This window comes from Nasonia vitripennis, chromosome 2 (genome assembly GCF_009193385.2).
Source record: "Nasonia vitripennis strain AsymCx chromosome 2, Nvit_psr_1.1, whole genome shotgun sequence".
In the NCBI taxonomy this organism is placed as follows: Eukaryota; Metazoa; Arthropoda; class Insecta; order Hymenoptera; family Pteromalidae; genus Nasonia; species Nasonia vitripennis.
Genome location: NC_045758.1, coordinates 11,192,337 through 11,206,930, shown reverse-complemented (window position 1 = coordinate 11,206,930; position 14,594 = coordinate 11,192,337). Strand labels below are relative to the sequence as shown.

General features: G+C 35.3%; 1 protein-coding gene across 2 annotated transcripts; it reads left to right on the top strand.

Annotated features, from left to right (window-relative positions):
• Window positions 1-3,884: 3,884 nt before the first annotated feature.
• Window positions 3,885-13,994, top strand: LOC100123435 (rotatin). Of its 2 annotated transcripts, none has more exons than XM_008214429.3 (28): window positions 3,885-4,186; window positions 4,346-4,530; window positions 4,598-4,753; window positions 4,830-4,936; window positions 5,002-5,260; window positions 5,341-5,619; window positions 5,692-6,213; window positions 6,289-6,509; window positions 6,591-6,825; window positions 6,885-7,094; window positions 7,183-7,389; window positions 7,467-7,640; window positions 7,720-7,855; window positions 7,927-8,145; window positions 8,229-8,490; window positions 8,584-8,759; window positions 8,832-9,059; window positions 9,151-9,374; window positions 9,440-9,733; window positions 9,939-10,182; window positions 10,293-10,461; window positions 10,542-10,738; window positions 10,821-11,524; window positions 11,765-11,969; window positions 12,291-12,502; window positions 12,653-12,793; window positions 13,068-13,197; window positions 13,415-13,994. In XM_008214429.3, exons 1-28 carry the CDS (start codon window positions 4,141-4,143, stop codon window positions 13,660-13,662), a joined length of 6,390 nt encoding a protein of 2,129 aa, XP_008212651.1. In that variant the 5' UTR covers window positions 3,885-4,140; the 3' UTR covers window positions 13,663-13,994. The 2 variants fall into 2 exon arrangements, with proteins under 2 accessions (XP_008212651.1, XP_032452809.1); XM_032596918.1 differs by lacking the exon at window positions 3,885-4,186 and adding an exon at window positions 4,231-4,280.
• The last annotated feature ends 600 nt before the right edge of the window (window positions 13,995-14,594 follow it).

Below are 14,594 nucleotides of genomic sequence, written 5' to 3'. Positions count from 1 at the left end.
TAACAATGCGAATGCGAAGCGCCGTGGATATAGCTATACGTGCATAGCAGCACCGGAGAGAGAAAGAGAGAGTTGCGCTCAATCTCTCGCCTCTTGCGGCCGGCCGGCCGCCTCTCCACTTTTCGCGAAGAGAATTTTCAATTGTACAAACAGAAGCAATTAGTTTGAGTCGAGTGCGAGGCAGAGAGGAACGCTAAGCTCTGCTCATTTGGCTCTGGTTTTGGCGTTTCTTTCTTTTCGTTGTTTTTTAACCGCTGCCGGCGGCTTTTTGAAGGCAGTCAAGGGAGTTCATCGAGAAATCATTAAAACAAAAATTAGAGCGCTCTTTTTAAGCCCTCGCTTGAAGATTACTGAGGCTTCGTTCGGGCTACATTTTATGTGAATATATTGGCGCGTCTTGTAATTTCGAATGCTAGTACTCCTTGAAAACAAAAATTTGTCTAAAAAAACTGCAACAGAATTTTTGTGTAGTTAATTTCATTAAAACTACTGCGAACAATTATTTGTCTATTGACCAATCATAGAAACGCATCCCTCCAGCTCTTATTGATCCAAATTACAAAACAACTTGACCGTTCCGCGAGAGCTTTTTAGAAGCTTTCAATCCCTTCACAGAGCCATCGGCGCATGAAATCCAATCGTGCTGCGGCTTGAAAAAAAAATTTTGGAGAACCATCACGCAACGATATACACAATCCGGGCAACGAACGCTTCACAGCCATTATCATCATCAATCGATCTCTCAAAACAAACAAGCGCACTGCTGCACCCATTGTCCAATCACTAGCGGTAATAACAAAGCTTCAGCCTCAGCCCGCACTGCAATCTGCGGCCTCGCCCCCTTATACACACAAACTCGCGCCAACTCGCTCTCAAAATTTCGACACGCCACATCATACTCGTATCCCCCGAAAAGGCTTAAATCGCTCGCGATTACACGGAGGCGAGGTGTGAGGCGTCCAAATTATGAGTCGCTAATCACTTACAACGCGCACACACACACACACACACGCACGCACACACAAATACCCACTGCGGTATAATAGAAGCGGCGCGAATGACGAACGGCTTTTTCGCTGCAGGTAAAATGGCGAATCGATAAACGCTTCCGGCAGCTTTTTAATGCAGGGGGTTATACGAAAGCGGCTCTTTCAGAGCCCGGCTTGAAAGCTTCGTGTGCGGCTCTTCTTCGATCTCCCGCTTCTTATTTGCGGCGGATGAGCTTTTTTCCTTGGCTTGAGACACAATGCGCGAAAGTAAGCCTAGGGACACGGCGATCGCGTCGTCGCTAAAATAGATGCTATTGAGGAAGACGATGGCATTCGACGAGTATTTTTATTATACGACAATATGAGTCGGGAGGTTGAGGAATCGCTGTATAGCTTGAGAAACTTTGCGATGTTGTACATTTCTGCGATACGTATATTCATGCGTACACACATAGTCGTCGTGTACACACGCGGAAAATTCACCGCACAACAGCCGAAAAATACACGGGGTAAAAGTTGGGAGGGAGAAGAAAAGAATTAAAACCGCGACGATGATGGCACACGCATAGCGCAGCCTCGAGCGTTTATACTCGTAAAAGTATGTCGTAAAGCAATATTACGGGGTTGTTTAAGGTCACAAAAAAGTCAGCGCTATACGCCTCTTTAGACACCCTTTATTATTAATTAAATCACAAATTTTTACACACATGGCGCAGGCGCTCATGATACACGTGCGGGTGTGTTTTTTTCTCTCGCAAAGCGGGAGAGAACGTATGAACGCTGGGGGATTATAAGTTCGCTTTTTTCTCATGCGCCCGCGGAACGCAAAAAATCACGCAAAAAGGCCACGAGCCGACCATTATGCAAACCATAAACCAGAACAACAGAAGGATCCAAGTTTCCTATACGAATATTTAAGTCGAATACAGCACCAAGAACACGGTAAAAATCAAGCAATATACATAGAAAAACGTACCCTCATATAACTACAAAAGAATAATAAAGAGCATAATGCCGACAACGATTATACATAACAGTATCAAGATTTTGCGATCACGTTTATTACATTGTACGCGACTTTTACAGTCAACGATTTATTCTATTGTAATTCTTTGCTTTTGAGCGATACATTATACATTGTATTTGTAAATCTCATCATTGTACAAGTATGTGAATTTCATATGCTTTTCGAATTTACGCATTTATTATCACTAATGTAAGCCTGGCGTATGTAAGTGGCACGTCTTACATTACAGCGCCGGCATGCAATGCGAGTCTTTTATAAAATGAATTTTCGCTATGACGCCGGATTTCAGACTACTGCAGCTCATTGAAATGAGATCCGACTGGATGATTTAGAGAGCTGCTCTAAGTCCAATCGAGGTGTGTGCTATACGGTCGAAACAGCTTCTTTGGAAGATAAATTTTTAGACGACCAGTAATCGATCTAAACGATAGCTATCGACGTTGATTTACTCGCGTAGATTCGGGGTTGCATTATTTTTCTGGGCTCGCTGAAGCCGTTTATTTGTGTAACGGAAAAATCATTCAACCGTTGAAACTATCGAAAAAGAAAAAACTTAACATAGAAGCAGTGAACGCCAGAGCAGCCTCGAATAAATCTAAAACTATATCTATGTGCGTAATAAAGTATATGCACAAAGCAGAAGAGGGCAAAGTCGATATACACATCGGACTAAATGGCGACAACGGCTGATAATCGGTGGTAATATAATTATATACGCGAATGTCACGTGTCATTATTATTATATTATACAATTTTGTCATAAATTTTGCGATAGCAATTTAAACCTATTTTGTACGTTTATATGCAGTTAAATATAATGTATACATGTGTATTATATTGATGTTAACTACGCTCAAGCGGGCGCGCGCGCCAAATTGCGAGTCAAAAATACGAACCTGTCATTGGAAAACAAACAAAAAAAAACTATCGCGGCTATTCCCGATTTGAAGGTATAGTGTACATACAGAGAGAGAGAGAGAGAGAGAGAGAGCAAATACAAAATAATTGGCGCGCGAGCTCGCGCTCTGAGTGAAAAATCTTTCAGGATCCAGAATATTCGAAATATCCCTATAATATCTGAGTGGAGTATCGCAACCTATTCCTTACGTAATATTCCTCGAAAATCTATCAAAGCTTCCCAAATAAGCGATTTCAATGTGTGAGAAAGGGCAAAAGAGAGTTATTATATTATATGTTATGTATATATACGCGCCGATTATATGATTGCGTATATTCTCGGCGCGAGGTACGCGCGCGATTTATTGTGGTTCAATCGTTCGATTCCCTTTTAATGACGATTTGTATGTTTAGCGAAACGATCATAACAAAAAAAAAAAGAAAAATGAGATTATTATTGTGTATAAAATTAAAACTATAAAAAAATGAAGCTGCGATTATCGCCGGTAGGATTTCGATATAGTGCGGCTGTATGTTTGGCTGCGTTGTACGCAGTATCACGAGATTCCCGGCGATAATGATGGATGTGAGAAAAAAAGGAATAAACAGAACATGCGTTTTGAGTTTGGGGTCTTTTTGGTCATTGTATTCCATACCTCCAGTATCCTTGTATATGTCCTTAAATATTCTTAAAAAGATTAATATAAATTTAGTATCTTTTACTTTTGCTCGTGACGAACAAGTTTTATTAATTTTTAAACTTTTTTTACGGCATATTGCATGATTTAATTTAATTTTTATTTGAAAATAAAAACATTTAATCTTCTGGTTAAAGACAAGTGCCGTAATATAAAAGACATTTGAATTTCGCGCGATATAGCAGTTTTCTACACATTTTCTACGTTTTCTACGTTGTGATTTGTACTCTGCGCGATGACGCCAACTGCGCGCGGGAAAGTGCGTTTTATTATTGACAGGTGTCTGATCTCTGGTCAATTCAAGTTGTCCACCATTTGTTGCTGAAAGAAATTACAACCAATAAAACGGTTTTGCGCAGGTTGTAAACAAAGTTGTATATTTTTGAAAGATTTTATGAATGTATACATTCATGAATACATCACGGCGTTCTAAAGCAAGTCTTGTATTTCATACCGTTTGGCGAAAGCGTCGGTAGCAGAAATGCCATGAAATTAACCTCGATGTTAATCAACAATTATTTTAGCAACAATGTCTGCTATGTGTACAATATCTAATGCACATATAAAAAAACTCGGTATGTGCAAAGTATGCTATGGTAAAAATGTTCATGCTTATTCTGCAATTGTTTGTACTTCGATAGTCGAGTGACAGATTTTGGTTATGTTTACGTTAGTGTTTATAGTTTTATTAACATTTGAATTTTCGATAACCAAATTATTTTTGTGTTCTTTAGATCATGCTCTCGATGAAATACGTCTGAGAGCATTAGAAAATATTATTTCTAAACTAAATCTCGGTTTTGAATGTGACTGCAATGCTGTCAAAAAAGAATTGCTTATCAAACTTTTCAAATGGTTTACAATCGAGCCTATTATTGAAGAAGAAAAAGTGTTGAATTTGTTAATAAAGCTTTTGAAGGTAAATTTTTAAAATTTATTGATTTCGACATATGTTTAAATATTATATTTGCATTATGTGTTATTAGTCTGACAGTGGAAGTTATTTAAATTCATTTGGAAAAATACGATTACAAAATGAGTTACGAGATTTGAGAGCAAGATTAGATTCAAAATGGCACGATAAATTGAATGTAATGGAAGAAATAGTTTCAAAACCCGATAAATTCATACAACATTTTGAGGTATGCATTTTCTCGCTAGAAGTTTTATTAATATAACTGGTTAGGCATACCAATACAATTTATAAACTGTTCATAGGATGTTCCACCTCTTGTATATGAACCTTCAGAAAGCAATTATAATCAACAGTATCAAAACTATCCATCTAAATCGAGTAGTTTCAATGCTATGTCTCCATTAGACTGGTAAAACTTGAATATTTCTAGATTTTTATATCCAAAGGCATAAAATAACACTTACTTTCTTTTAGTTCTGCACCATTTGAATTGACTGTAAATTGCGTAGATGGTGCTGTAATACCAAGGCGATCAGAGAGCAGCGTCAAATGGCTTTGTATGCCATGGCAGGTGTTAGCTAAATCTGATAAAAATGTTCTTACCTCATTAAAAAATTCTTTTAATGACTCACCTGATATTGCAACAAAAATTGAGAGTTGTCGATTCATTACAAACATTTTACTACAAGACTTTCCAGCTGAAGTTTTTCTTCAAAGACCTACTACAGTTAATGTAAGAATGAGTACAGTTGAAGAATTAAAAGTCTTTTCAGAATGTAAAAAGTAGGATTAATCATAATGATTATTTTACAGATCTTGTTAGACCTATTACAATCATACAAAGATGAACCTAGTCAAGAAGGAAGGATAAATGAATCAAGCGAAAATCTAATTATTGAAATACTAAAAATTCTGTACAAACTTACTCGATCTCTAAGGTTTCGAATATACTATTACTGTGATCCAAGCATTGCACACAAAGCACAAAAGATATTAAGTAGAAATTTACAAAATCAAAATTTTGGTTTACCTGAAAGGGACAGTCCAGATGGAGAACCTCCTGATCAAAATTATCACGGATTCCAAACAACAGTAAGATATTTAAATTCTAAAAAAGATAACTGTATGTGAATCAAATAATAATTATATTGCTATACATTTTAGAGGCCTGGAAATAGAAGCCCGAGTGTAATAGATGATGTCGATGATTCAGTATTACAGTTGCAACAGAAGTTTATACCTCATTATTGTACGGAAACTCTGATACATGTACTCAAATTGTTAAGCATTCCAAATAATCCCACTCGTCCACTAAAGATAGTTCGACTTATTGCTGATTTGGCGTATGAACTTGTTCAATTATTAATCACTAGTGTGATGCCTACTGTATGGTTTTGTAATGACAACGTTGCTTTGAAAATTCATGATAACGTCAAAACATTGTTTGAAATGTTAGGTGAAATTTTAGATTATTTTGAACAATTTAATAGTGTGGACTATTACAGAACAACATATATATTCTTTTTATGGATATCAGTAAAACTGATAAGCAATATTATGCCATTAGAATTAGCTGATCAAGTGATACCAAAAAACATGAAACTCTGTATATGCAATGCTATTATGGATGCACCTATTTATTTAATGTATTCATCATTACACGTTACATTACAAGAATATGCTAGGGTAATTAAATTGATATTTAATAATTTTTTTATTAATTTATGACAACACAGTATTAACGTATTACATTGATTTAAGAGATTCCATGGTACTCAGGAGTGTGCAGCTGTTAAATTATTGGATGAAACTCGTTTAGTTACTAAGTCAATGAAAGCTGCTATTTCTTTAATTAAATTTCCCAGAGATTTACCGTATTCAGAGGAACTAAGAATCATGTATTTGTCTAAGCTCAGTTTGCTTTATCATAAAAATTTCAAAATGATCAGAAAATTTGTTAGCTTAGCACAAAATAGAGCTGGGTAAGTTGGAGGTTTTTTTAAAGAAATCTTAATATTTTTTGTTATCCTATTAAAGTACTAAAAAATATCATTTCATTAAAGTTACAACCTGAGTACGGAAGATAAAGAAACAACAACAAAAATGATGTTATCCCTCCTTGCACATAACGATGATGATGTACAAGAGGCAACATATACTGAGTGTCAAAATTTAGTTGCTGGAGTCCTAGGGATTGAAAATAATGGTAGATACAGTTGGAAGAATTTATTATTTTTAATGGAACCCAGTGTACTCACTGAAATAATTTGCCATGGAACTACAAACGAAAATAAAAAGGTATGGTTAAGAGCTGTTAAATTATCTTAATGGATTTAATAATTTATTCTATTTACTAGATAAAAAGTATGGCAGACGATATTTTGCTGCATTTATTGAAAGGAAAGTTTCAAATGGGTGAATCTGGTTGGATAACATTTTTAGAAGCACTTATTCCGGTATTGCCTCTCTTACAATGTCTTGCTCATCCATCATCTAATTTAGGCAAATCTATCACAAAAATATTGGATCCTGACGTTTCGTCTAGTATTAAACTTCCATTCATAGAGGTAATTATTATAATTCATACATAAGGCTGCTTGATGAAAAGATGTGAATTTGAATAATATTAAAACTTTATATACTATGATATGAAAGGTTTTAAAAGGAAATATTAGACTTTTGTTCTCTCCGATCCCTGATATTAGAGATGAAGCATTATGCCGTCTATTCTGGTTACTTGGACAAGAGAAAAATGCATCTCAAAAATTACCTCGCTTAACTTCGCTACATGGTCTTCCATTTGGCTCACTTTGTGTATTTGATAAACAGACATCTGCTAAACGATCGGAAGGAACTTATCAAGTAATTTATCAGTACTTAAAATTTGAATGATATTTTTATCAACTAGTAATCTTTTTTTATTTTCACCATTATTATAGAGAAGTGCTCTTATTTCAGTACTTGAAATGTTACGCTCCAATAATATCGAGCCAAAAATGCGAAAATCAGCATTAGTTCAAGTTAGTGTAATGTTGAGTGATTCATCATTGCATAAACTATTCATTTCTGAAAATGGTTTGCCACTAATACTGGATATTTTTTCAAAAGCATTGGTAAACAATATTTCTACTTTTACTTCAAATAATATAAGTTCATTATAAATTATTGTTATCTTTGAGAATTAATTTTTAGATAGAAAAAGATTTTGTTAACTATCCAGATTCAGTAATATCTATTGTAACGATTTTGAAACTTCTTGCTTCTTCAGAAGCATCGATAAGAATGGAATTATCAAACCGTATCGACTTGTACTACAACGTATTAAGAAGTAAGATTTATTCAGTTAAATTTTGCAATGAATACGAATTCGAAATATAGTGAGTAAATTTTAATTTTTAGGCTTATTTCTTTATCCCAATAATGAAAGCGTTAAAATGGATTCAGCACAACTTCTGGCATTGCTGCTTTATAATACCTATATTATGAGACTTACAGAAAGAAGTCATAATAACCCTTTTAATATTTCTCTGCCATATTTAATAACGATAACCATGAAGCTGCCTTTTACATGTAAAGCACATTGGAAAGCTAGTGTTCATAGACGTTCCGATATTTCAAGTATGATACTTCAAATTTATTAAACATTTCGTTCACGATTATCCTATCTGTTTTAAATTATTAAATAAGCTTTATCATTTCAGTCTTACACAGGAGTAATCCTGTAGCTTTAATGTTTATTAGACAGTTTTGGGCATGGGAATGGAATGGCCATGAGGAAATGTTATGGAAAAAATGGGAAAATATCAATGATCCAATGATCACTGAAACTTTAATGATCAGAGAAACTGAATTAGCATGTATGACTAATACCTCCCTCTTCTATTGTATACAACAGCAGTTATACAATATTCAAAATTCAATCATGCATAATGGTGTAATGCGTGCAATAGACTATCTCACAATGTAATTCATATTCGTCCGGAACATATATAAAAATCTTTTCATATATTTACGATATATTTATTTATATTAATTAATCAAATTAATGAATTATAGGTACTTCAAACTTTGTAATTTACTGAATTATGTGCATTTTGAAAATGTAGCACGCCTTCCATGGTCTCACACGTTCGAGCGTTTTTTACAATGTCAACCGACGTGCAAAGAAGATCAAGAATTATTAGTTAATCTTCTGAATTTTCTTCATTTGTATATAAAATTCACCCTCCATGGTAAATTATTTTTAAAAGCATATAATTATCATCAATCTTTTTTTAATAAAGAAATTTAAAATGCCTTTTTAGAAGATACTCTATGGCTTTGCAAAACTGTAAAAAGTATGATGAAGTCGTTATCAGACTGGTTACAAAGTGGCACAGATGGTAGTGAGGATATTCATCAATCAATGTTAAAACTAGTACGAGCTTGCTCCATGATTGACTGTAAAGAAAATAACGAATCGAAAAATTCTTGGATATTTTTTATCCAATTCGCAGTTGCCAATCTAGATTATGGGGAATTCTATAATTTAGGTAGGTCGTTGCCATTTATTACAATATGCATTTTTAGTGCCTAATGGAGAAAAATGTTTCTTTATGTGCTAACAAACACTTATTTTTTTAGCATTTCTGGATTGGATATTATCTACACTAATATATGTGATCGGAAAGTGCCAATGGAAGAATCATAAAGACACTCTCGTGTCCGTTGGAAAATCTTTGAATCAACTTATCTTATCATTTCGCCGGGAGGGAACGGTCACCTTTATGGCTTCAACAATCGTCAGGAACTGTATTATCTGCTTAAATCACGTACTTTATCAAATGCAGATTAATTTGAATAAAAATGTAAGTAAACTCTATATTATTCTCAGATCAATAGTGCAAAAACTAATAAACTAAAATGACTTCAGATACTGATGAAATTTTGGTACGACGAGGGCCAAGCACTAAGCTGGCTACCCGAACTGTGGAAGAGCCGCGATCCTTTGGTGCGGGCCTCGGCATTGCAATTGCTGGCGAGCTTGATTAATGGACCTCACACGTCATTACAACTCTTGAATGCAATCGACCTATCCCCGGGTGCACTATGCCACTGGCTACTCTATTTTGTAACCACCCAAGAGGAGTCGTGTATCGTTAAGGAGGCGGCCTGCCTTGCGATGAGCAATCTCATCAGGAATTCCAACTCGATTGTCTTTCAATACGTAAGTTCCAAGCTACACCCGGAAAAACTATTGGTTTATCCCACTGTAATCTGATAGCAATAATCGAGTAGATTATGACGTCATTCGCTAATTTCCCGTACGTTTTTAGCGCACTTTGATTTTCCGTGGAAGAAATTAGCCTGATTAAAATCATCGACGTTACCTTATAACTATACTTAAAAGTTATTAAAACTTCATTTTTCAGGTCGATACCTTAAAACCCAGTGCAATGTTGTCTTACATAAAAGAAAGTAACGTTTACCATGAAATCGCTGTAATGTGTTCTAATTATTACATGTTGGCAACTTTAGACCCTGACATGTCTGAAAGTACAGAATCTGAGGGCACGCAAACGCAATCATTAGCGAGTAGCCGGACAGGCACTACTGTCTCTATGGTACCGAAAACAATATACTATCTTTACAACTGTAGTGAAGATTTTCAAAAGTGTAAGTAGTTTGAAGAAAACAAAATTATCATCGAAAATGTTAGGCTGTCGCAATACAAAATGAATTGCAATAAAATCAGTGATACTAAGATATATCCTATTTATGTTAAGGTTCCGTAGGAAACTCGATTAACACTGACGATGAAGATCAAATGCAATTTATAGCCACTCCAAGTTTAATAACGTCTTTATGTTCCATGCTTAATAATTTGATAGCTATTGGAGAACATGAAGTGATTCATGAAATTTTCGAACATTCTCTACATAAATATATTATAGGGTAAGTTATGCTATTACTTGAAAAACTATTTTCGATAATAAACATTATTTCAGCACATAATATCTTTAAAATTTGTGCAGTTGTTTTGACGATATTCCAAAGACTATCAACGGCGAAAGAAATTTGGAGCACTACACAAACATCTTGGAAATGTATACAAATTTATGCACTGTACTGACGAATTGTGTTATTCACAGCCCTGATTTTGCGTCGATTGTTATTTTTTCGCCCGACTTTATTCGTCACTTATTTGAATTGCTTAACGACGACTTATACTGTGAGTAATCATTAATCACCATCCGAACAGAATTTGTTGCATAACAATATTCTTACCTACCCAATTAAATTTTAATTTACAGTTACAAATAATCCTAGATTGGCCTTCTTACAAAATCAATTAGGCACTGAAATTTTCAAATTTCTATTATCTCTTTCGCAAACCGAGAATCAGCATTTCGATTCAATACAGACAGCTTTAGAATCCTGTGATACGGAATCCTTCGTAAAAACAATGTGTAACATCATTAAAAGTTGTAAGTCAGATTTCGGGATGAGCGCTCTTGGTTTTCTTGCATTTCTTTTGTCCCAAGAAATGCAAAAGGAGTGTGAAGAGAACAAAGCCACGCTTATAAAAGAGGTCTTGGACACGAAACAATTGACTGCATCGAATGGTAACGACGAATTACAAGCGGCCTCTAACGCAAGCAAATCGCCCACAAAAAGTGCACGCGGAATGATGCCTATTGAGCACCCAACCGATTACAACAAAAATGTTGCTACAGGCGACGAAGTGTTTGTGGGGGCGGACATTTGCAAAGTACTTATAAATCTGTTTATCGGCTTTCAATATACCAAAACCGCGAAGAAGTCAAAGCAATCGAGCGATAAAGATGTGGTGACCGTTGCCCTTACGAATCTGCTGTGCGTATCGACGGAGGCAAAGAAATTAGCGATAATGGAACAATTTCCGGCCACTTGTCTTATGGTTCTAAAGGAGATTTATGTCAAACTTAATAGCGTGCCCATTCAGACGTATAAATCTCAGACAGATCGTGAGCAAAAGGTAAAGCCGATTTATTTCTTTATCAACGGGGTAAATATTGAGCAATTTATTCAATTAAGTTTTTAATTGAATAATAATTTACAAGGTGTGTTGTAACACAACACACCTTTTGAAATTATTATCATCTGACTAATAAAATTAGCATCACAAACTGCGGGTTTTCCCGTACTTTTCTTTGTCTATTAATCTATATGCAGCTAGTAATGGACATTCTTATGCTTTTTGTACACTGTTTTGCAGATGCATCCATTGTTACACGAGATTGATTCAATCTACATACTGTTAATGAACTTTATGTACGACAGTACAGAGGCCAAAGAAGTTTTCGCCAAAGCCGGATTAGCTGATATCATTCACAAACTATGGGCGCATACATCAATGAATAAAAAAATTCTGATAAACACTTTGAAACTGTTATCAACGTTCACTTCGAATTATTTAGAAGGTGAGTTATTTTTAAATTCTGAAAATCATTCAATTAACTATAACATAAAATTTAGAGCCATTTAATTGCTTTTTAGAAGTAATTCAGCTATCGTAAAATCAATTTAAAATTAAATAATTTGGAAAATCGGATTCTTTGCGCCAACCTTTTGCTTCAACTTTTTAAACATATTTTTTTATAAGAAAAGAAAAATTGTTATAGAGCTAATGAATATGATGGTGAAAAATTAACCTGTTTAAATTGGTGACAGACCAAAAAAAACTAAGTTGTAATCTTAAGCAAAAAATAGAGTAATAATAATGTTTTATTCTGTCTTTATAGCGGCTCAATCATTGTCTTTGACAACGGTGACGCCGGGTGTGGGTCTAAGAAAAACGCCGAATTCCGTTTCGCTGATTCACGTGATCGTGCAGCTCGTCTCTAAAGAAATCGAGATGAACAATTGCAAGTGCGATTGTCAAAAATTAAACTTCGCATTTCACATACTACGAAATGCCATACGTAATCACGAATGTCGTGTTGTTATCTCGAAGGTAATCAATTTGAAAATCATAGTGATTTGATTCGTTCATAGTATTCTAAGGAATATAACATTCGAAAGTTAATTTCGTTCGTTTGGAAAAATGTCGCACCACATAACCTGCATGTATGTACGATAACTTACGTACATTCTTTTTTTACAGACCAATCTCTTGCAATTTTTCACAAAGATTCATCCTTCTACGACAAAGCGCACAAAAATATGGCAGATAGTGGAAATAAACTGTCTGGAGTTTTTGATAGATTTTACGTTCTATGACGAAGGCCAATTGTCTGTCTCCAAGGTACGATATTCTCTGCATTTTTAAATTACGAGCATGTATTCGCGACTCTGTTATCTTGCAAAGACTAAATCGTCTGTAAAATAGAGTGTTGTAGGTCGCATAATAGTTCATTAATAATTTATGATTTAAAATATACATATGATATACGGTTAAATAAAAAAAGTTAAAATGTGATTGTATAAAATTTAATGTTTTGACGTTAACTACATTAATAATCATAAATAAGCTATATCCATATAAAAATATACATCAATCAATCAAAACCTTGTTTTAGGCGGTTGATGGTTTAGAAGTACTGATCACCTTGGCTCGTCTATCAACCGGTTCATCAAAACTGTTAGCTATATCAATTTTACGAAATTTAGCCTTTAACGCATCAAATCGATCAAGGCTTCTCGGTTCTGGTAAGTAACACTTCATGTTTAAATTTAACTTAAATCCCTGGTACATTGACCATTTTTCGAGAAAGCTTAAAGAACTTCGAAAAGAGACCAAGCAGTTATGAATAACAAAATTTAATTTAAAATCTATAATAATAATGATAATACAATCCAAGATCCATTAAGATTAAGTCACGTAGATCGTGAATACTAAAAGCCGACATTGTCGTCATTCTCTTAGCTGAATTTCTCGAATTGCTACTGACGTCGTTAAAGGAAGGCTCGTGCACGGAAATCGAGGTGGCGGGTTCGACTCTCTGGTCCCTGGTCAGCAACAATCAAAAAGGCAAGTTGATCGCCCGCAGTAGCGGCTTCGGCCACTGCATTCAGACGGCTATCAGCAGACTTCAGCTGCAGCAGGACGGCGTGCAAGAGCAAGACCTCGTCAAGATGTTGGAATATGTCCTGCAAATCATTAGTCCCAGATGAGTGAGCTATCTATTATTTGCCTTTTTTTATACGCGACGCATGCTTTCGATATTCGTGATCAGTTTTACAGAGGTATGACGCTCGAGTACGAGCCTGTAAAGAGCTTCATTTGTAGATATGAACGGTATGACTTTCATACTTATGAGTTGAAGTCTACCAAAAGTTTGTATTATAGACTGAATCGCAAAGTGCCTATTTATTGAACTCATATAATTGATCACAAAGTATATTTTATATGTGACCTATTGGGGTATAATTTACCGTATTATCTGTAAATGTGTATTATTGTTTTTCATATGTATAAGAGTAATAAATATTTTATGAAAAATGGATTGCTCATCGTGCGTTTAACATATCAAATATTTTATCCCAAGTGCATATAGTTCGAGCAAGCCTGATGACAAGCGTGGAAATCTCATCCTAAAATTTTATTTTACCTCCAATGGCAAACATATAGGCTTTAAATACCCAACCATGTCTAAATCTCAATCGCAGCCGTTTACGCTTTCTCTCTCATTAATTTTGCACAACTATATAACATTGCATACAACGCACTCCTATGAACCTTATGCCTAGTGCATACACGAAACGAAAGATCGGCGGTGGGCCTGGCTAATCCGTCTAAAAATACTATTGAATAACGGACCCGCGCTCTTTCGCGCACGCATAATATCGTGCTGGCCGACGCATTTTCTTAAGCGTCCTTAGTATTCGCCAGTGCACGCGCTTAATTGGCCATTATCGCAGCGCGGGTGGGCCCCGCGCGGATTCTATAAATAAGCTGCTGCGTACGACACTGCTGATTTTAATGAGTACGGGCTCGCGTTTTCCTGCTACGTTATATTCAACGAGATCGATTTTTCGCTAGCTTTCAAATTTTATTTCGTTTTTGAAGCTTAAAAAGCGCGGGAATTCGACTTGGAAAGGTTGCT